We start from the raw sequence: 6,704 nt of genomic DNA, 5'->3' as shown, positions 1-6,704 counted from the left end.
AAAAAAAAAAAAAAAAAACACAAAAATTAGCCAGGCATGGTAGTGGGTGCCTGTACTCCCAGCTACTAGGGAGGCTGAGGCAGGAGAATCACTTGAACCCGGGAGGTGGCGGTTTGCAGTGAGCAGAGATTGCGTCATCGCACTCCAGCCTGGGTGACAAGAGCAAAACTCAATCTCGAAAACAAACAAAAAAACTGTCAAGTTCATATTTACTGCTACCCATGCTCAAGAATCATAGAGAAGTAGTCAAGTTCTATATATACCTGAGGCATTCACTCATTTATTAAGTGCCTATCCCATCCCAAACCCTGTGCTAAGAACCTTTACAAATATCTGTAAGGCCAGGTGCAGTGGCTCATGCCTGTAATCCCAGCACTTTGGGAGGCAGAGGTGGGCGGATCACCTGAGGTCAGGAGTTCAAGACCAGCCTGGCCAACATGGTGAAACCCCATTTCTACTAAAAATACAAACATTAGCCGACCACGGTGGCTGGTGCCTGTAATCCCAGCTACTCAGGAGGCTGAGGCAAGAGAATCGCTTGAACCCGGGAGGCGGAGGTTACAGTGAGTCAAGATTGCGCCATTGCACTCCAGCCTGGGCAACAGGGCGAGACATTTTCTTAAAAAAAAAAAAACAACTCTAATTTTTAGGGCAATCATCTTAAAAGAGGGGGCATTATTCCCATTTTGGGGACAATAATAATTCCTGTTTTACAGATGATAATTATGGCTAACACATATTGAGCCTCTACTATGAGGCACCATTCCAAAAGTTTTACATGTAGCAACACATTGACCAGCACAGAGAGGTTAAGTAATTTGTCAAAAGTCACAGAGCTAATAAGTGGCAAAACTAGGATGGACAATGAAAGCTCAAAAAGGTTAAGCAATTTGCTCTAAGGCCGCGGAGCTGTCAGTCATGAAGCCATCAGACCAACACAAGGTAGGCAGGCCTGTGCTCCTCCCACTTGTCATCTGCCTGGTTCCAGGGGCATATTTGGATTCCTGCACTCACCATTGCCCGGTGAGAAATGCCTAAGGGATGGCAGGCCCTAGAGCCTAATGCAACCTGAAGAGCACAGGCCTCATCTGCAGGAGCCATGACCTATAATTCTTAAAGAGGAGACATAAATAGAGATCTTGATTTAAAAAAATCTCTAGATTGCTTAATACCGCCTCAATGTTTTCTGAAAAGCATCATGTAGGCCAAAGAAAACATGTCTCCGCGGGCTATCAGATTACAACTGTTCTTTACTTATTAAGAGTCTTAGGTCAAAAGATGAGCTACATGATCATGTCCAAAAAATGTCAGAAATCAGAGCTGCTGCGCCAAGCCGACTCAACTCAATTCCTCTCTACATACAACAAAGATTTACACTGGATTTGCCCTCCAGGCAAACTTTTACCTCCTCTAACTCACCCCCAGGCCTTCCTCATTCTGGACTTATAGCTGTGGCAATATCTATTCAAGTTACCAAAACTGCACATGAAATCTGCATATTTGGATTCCTGCAAATGTCATTTAATCTCAACTTTTAAAAGTTACCACACATTAATGCAGCAAAAGAAAGCACTTCCCACATCCTAGCCTGCCAACTCTTAAACTAAATTCATTCTGAAGAAAATGCTGCCACAGCCTTGACCACTACTTTGAAGGGGTCCCCACACTGCAGTCCAGCTCTGAGAATTCCGCTAGAGACACCGAGGTTCATTTCCTTGTGTCCTTCTTTAATCAGCTGGAAGAGACTTGAGGAAATGAGTCAAAACCCTAAGGGTAACTTCGAAGGGCTGTCAACAACTGCAGCACAATTCATCACCACAACAACATCTGTACATAAATGTGCTCCAAGGGAAGCCCGCACAATACTTGGCACATTTCTGATGAGAATTTCTTTTGGGAGAAAAAATGGCTTTGGATGGTATATTGTCGTTATTTCTCACCGTGCTGTCCAGGGTAAATAGCCAATGGCATCAGCCATTATTGGAGGTGTTCTCTTTTACACCTATGCACAAGACCATTTTTATGTTTTGGAGTGGGAGATGAATTTTTAACTGGCTTGCATCATTTTAGAAATAGCTTACCTTCATTTCTGAGGGACGCTAACTAGAATGAGACAGCTAACAACTAAGGCCAGCATACCACAGGGTCAAATGCCTACAACCCTTCCTCCAAGCTAAAATTTAATTAATCCTCCCTCCACAAATACTCCCCTTTCATAAGACACCCAATTCTAAATATTTTTCACCAAAATTGGGAAGGCAGTGACATTGGCCATTCTGCATTCCCAGAACTTCCAACAATCCCTGGCACATAGTAAAAACTCATTAAATATTTTTGAATGAGTCTTACTACAGATTCTGGTGAATCATGTGAATGGTTATAGAGCTGGGCACATAGAGCCAATCTCATCAGGCTTCACCACTGATGACTTGGCGCTTATCCTTAGCCAGTTTCTCCAGCTGTAAAATGTTAGGGGTAATAATAATACTACTTCCTAGGCTCATTGAGACTAGTGGAAATAGCAGGTAAAGCCCCAAGCAACAGGCCTGGCACACAGTTTCCAACTGAAGAGCAACAACTATGTATAACACACATGTCATACAAAATTTAAGGCCCATTAGAAAGCATGCTATAAATGCACAGCATACATGATTTAGAGAGTCATGAGGAAAAAATATGGGGATGAGTGGGGGAAAAAACAGAATAGGGATAAATGAATTATCTGGGATATTTATTTGGGATATTTCCAGCAGGATAATAATTTAGACTGCCTTGCATCCAGCTGCTGAGAATGACTCCAGCCTCACACCTGCAGGAATGAAGCGGGGAAGGTATGATTCACCATTCCTTGCAGCTTCATCCTGTTAGGCACAGGAGCTGTAATACTGGGGGGGTGGTGGGGGAGGAGAAGAATGACGGTTAGGACAAAGTGGGCACCTCCTAGCCCTCAAAGGGCAATGCAGAGGAATATATGGGGATTGAGGGGTGGGAAGCATGAGCCACAGCTCCTTGCTGCAGCCAGGGGCAAACGGTCAGATGCACCCATACTCCATGAGGTCCCCGTGAGCAGGAGAGGCAGAGGAATTTCAAAGAGGCAGACAGGGACCGGGGGAATAGTTGAAAAGAGTGCTGAGTCTACACTCAGAACATTGGAGAATTCTGGACCCAAAGGATCCTTCATGATGCAGATGCCTCCTTGTACTCTGGAGGACACTCGGTTCCCCAGAATTTAAGCAACCTGCCTTAAGCAACCTGCCCAAGGGCACGCAGCCAAGAAATGGCAGAGAAAAGGAGAACCCAGGGGACAGATCAAGGCTTTGTCGTTACACCACACTGCCCCCCCCAGGAGACAGACTTAAAATTCCCTTTGCCAAAAATCTATTGGGAAGAAGAAAACCATTGATTCTTTTCATTTTGTAAAAGGGAGATATTCGATGTGGTCTTTCTAGTCTCCTACTGAGGTCTAGTTCACATACCTTAACTGATATTAAAAAGGTCAAGGCACAAAAACATAAAGACCAGATGTGTTGTTTTAAGCTAGGTGATCAAATCCTCCAGGGAATCTGAACACTCCCTCGTGACCCCTGCTGACCCCTCCTGCTGCACAGGGGTCCAGATGCAAGGCCTCTCTGCCCCCACAGGAAAGCCCTCACAATAGTTACAAGACCAGGACGCGGGAGACTGCACCTGGAGACTTTATAGAGAAACTGACCAGTAGTAGACAGTCTCACAACCGTTCATTGCGCCGCTTCCTTTCAAGCGCTTGATTCCAGCTAAGACTCACTTTCTATCCTTACACCATCAAGGTAACCTTAAAGGTTTGTTTTAAAAATGACCTGGGAGAGAGCAGTGCTTCAGGAGTGAGCTGGGCGACCTGCACTCGAGCGCACCAGCGACACCTGGAAAAAAGGGAACGAGAGGCAGAAATCTGACCGAGGGGCTCCAGCAGCCTGCAAATCCTTCACCTAAGACCTAAGTTCCCGCGCGTATATATCTGGTTTTTTGTTATAGCTTTAAGAACTGAGTAGGATTTGCAGAAAGTTCCACTCCATCTCCCACCCCACCCCCAGGCAGCCCTGAAGTATAGATGTCCCCTCCCCGGGGACAGGGAGGCGGGCGGTTACTAATCTCAAAAATTTCCGAAGAAAACAGGACCTGCGAATACAGGTCGCAGATACCGGGACTACGGGATTCCAGAGCCCGCCAGGCAGGCCGGGCACACTGGCCGGCGTGCTAGGCAGCCGGGATCAGGGCACGCATAGTCCCAGCACGCTGTCCCTTGCCTTCCCGGAGCAGGCGGCAAACGCAGCCTCCAGCCGCCCCGGGGCGCGTGGCAGGAATGAAACGGCGCCGCGGCCGAAAGGGACGAGCACAGGATATACGAAAGCAAAAAGTCTGCAACCTAGCGGCTGCTTTCCACACGCCCTGCCCAAGTTGTCCCCGTACCCACCACCTCCAGGCTCGCGGGAGTCCGGCCCCACAGCCACACGCCGCGCACTCCCAGAGCAAAACCCTAACCCGGAGGCGGGGAAATCCGCAGGCTTCGATTCGTCTCCACGGGTGGCGCCGTGAGCAGAGGCGGCAGCGGGTCGGTCCCCAGCTCTGGGCACAAAGAGCGCCTGCGGTTGGAAGGCAGCAGCCGCAGAGGAGAGAAAGGGCTCTCTAACTTTGCCCTCCGCGCGGCGGAGAACCTGCAGGCAGGTCCTCCTGGGCACCGGTCACACACACGCAACTTTTAACAAAAGGAAGCTGCGGCCGCGCCTCGCACGGCGAGAGAAGGCGCTCGGTGGGAACCCCTGAGCCCCTCGCCTCCGCCCCCCGCGCAACCTCGGCACAAAAGCCACCCCAAACTCGCACGCAGCCTGCAACCTCGCTCACGCCTAACCTCCCCTCGCTGTCCCCATTCCCGAAGAACCCCGGCTTCGCGTCCCCACCACTAGCAGCTGGGGTCTCCTCGCGCAGGTGAGCGAGGCAAGGCGCAGGAGAGTCCGAGGGACACCTTGAGTCTCCCCCGGAGACTGAAACGCACAGGCACTGAGGGCCCGCAGTCCTCTCTCCGGATGCACTCCGGCGTGTACCACCCTCCCGGGCACAGGCTTCGCCGACGAGTCGCACGGTCGAGGTGCCAGCCGCGGTGACCCACCTGTCTGGACGTGGAGCAGGAAGAGCAGAACGCAGAGAAAATCCCAGGCGCCGCGAGCGCCTCTCATCGCGGTGGCTGCGCTGGGATCCGAGCTCTGGTCCACGTTCCAGCTCTCGCCCAAGTGCAGCGAGCGCGGCAAAGCCGAGCCCCCAGAGCCGTGAGCGCCGAGCAGCAGCCCCTCCTCCCAGCGCCCTCCCTCTGCGCGCCGGCCACGCCCCTCCTCGCCTCCCCTCCCTCGCGCCCGCCCGGGTCTCGCTCCTTCCCGGCGGCGTCTGGCCCCTGCTCTTTCGACGTGTTAATGCCGGGGGGCTGTGCCCGCGGGGAGGAGGAGGGCGCGCGCGCGCCCTAGCTCCCAGCTCTTGACCCCGGAGCCCCTTTCTCTCTCCACCTCTCCACCCCTGGGATGTGGTCGGCCCGCCCGAGGCCGTTCCCGGACCAAAGAGGTGCTGCCCGCTCGCTTTGTGAAGCTCGGCACCACGCGCACGTTAGGGCACGGGCCCGCCACCTGCCAGGTGCTCCCCAGACAATAAAGGACGGCTGCCCGTCCCTCGAGCACGTTCGGGCGGGAGGAGGCTGGACGCCGCTGCTGGTGGAGGTGACACGGGATGGGGAGGGGAGCGTTAGGAAATTGAGCCCCGACATTACCCTCCAGGCCTGTTAGGAGCGCGTGGCACCGCGGTAAAGGCTGAGCCCGGCTTAGCTAATTGTTTCTGCTCAGTTTCTCCACCTGCTTCGTAACCTGTAAGAATACAGTGGGTTCCTATTGGTCGGTGTGGCCTCCGCCCAAGAAGCCCCTGCTGGGACTTGTGTGGAGATTGGGGCGGTGAAGTGGGGAGGGGCGCGTTGCAAAGTTTGCTCTGGGAGCCCAGGTTTTCATACACATTTCCCCCTCTCCCCCCAACGCTGCCAACCCCAGTAATGATTTATCGCCTCTGTATCAGACGACAGTTTTAGGGCTAGGGATCCCTGTGTTCCTCTTAACTGCCCTTGCCGGTCCCAGGAGCAGAATAAAAATACAATGATTCTCTTAAGCCAGATTTAACTGCCCAGAAAGTGCTTTACCCACAGTCTCATGGTGGATCCTTGAACGGAAAGCAACATGGTATCTGTATAGGGGTTAATAGTTCTTCCCCACACCGACTCTTCTTTTCATGCTCACGATAACAGCTTTGTGAGGAGGGTAGAGCAGGTATGTTTATTATTGCAGTGAGGGAAGACCCAGAGCTTGAACCCTTATTTGAAGACCTACTCCAAGAAAGATGAGCTTTCCCTATGGATTCTGATAAACTAAAAAGACATCCCTCCTGAGAGCTTAAGAATGGAAAATAAATGGCAGATGCCCATGAGAAAAAGGGATAGAACAGATACACCTAGACTCTTCTCTGAAGTATCCAAAATTTATAGTTGCCCAGCTGCCCCACTCCATTTAATGTTGAAAGCTCTCCTGTTGTTTAATAGTGTGAGGACCCAGGTTGATGTAAGAAAAATGATTTTTAAAGTTAATCACTTAAAAATTATCAGTACTAGAGGATGATCAAATGATCAATGTGTATAATTGCCT

At 51.0% G+C, this 6,704-nt stretch overlaps 1 protein-coding gene across 3 annotated transcripts in view; it reads right to left on the bottom strand.

Moving 5' to 3' along the window:
* Positions 1-5,291, bottom strand: part of KIT (v-kit Hardy-Zuckerman 4 feline sarcoma viral oncogene homolog) — a 110,225-nt gene extending 104,934 nt beyond the window's left edge. For all 3 annotated transcript variants that reach the window (XM_011992496.1, XM_011992495.1, XM_011992497.1), the window contains exon 1: positions 5,144-5,291. In XM_011992496.1, coding sequence (XP_011847886.1) covers positions 5,144-5,210 — 67 coding nt within the window. In that variant the 5' untranslated portion in view covers positions 5,211-5,291. The remainder of the gene's footprint in view (positions 1-5,143) is intronic.
* Positions 5,292-6,704: the final 1,413 nt, after the last annotated feature.

Source organism: Mandrillus leucophaeus, unplaced genomic scaffold (genome assembly GCF_000951045.1).
Source record: "Mandrillus leucophaeus isolate KB7577 unplaced genomic scaffold, Mleu.le_1.0 Scaffold412, whole genome shotgun sequence".
In the NCBI taxonomy this organism is placed as follows: Eukaryota; Metazoa; Chordata; class Mammalia; order Primates; family Cercopithecidae; genus Mandrillus; species Mandrillus leucophaeus.
This window is presented reverse-complemented; position numbering and strand designations above follow the sequence as displayed.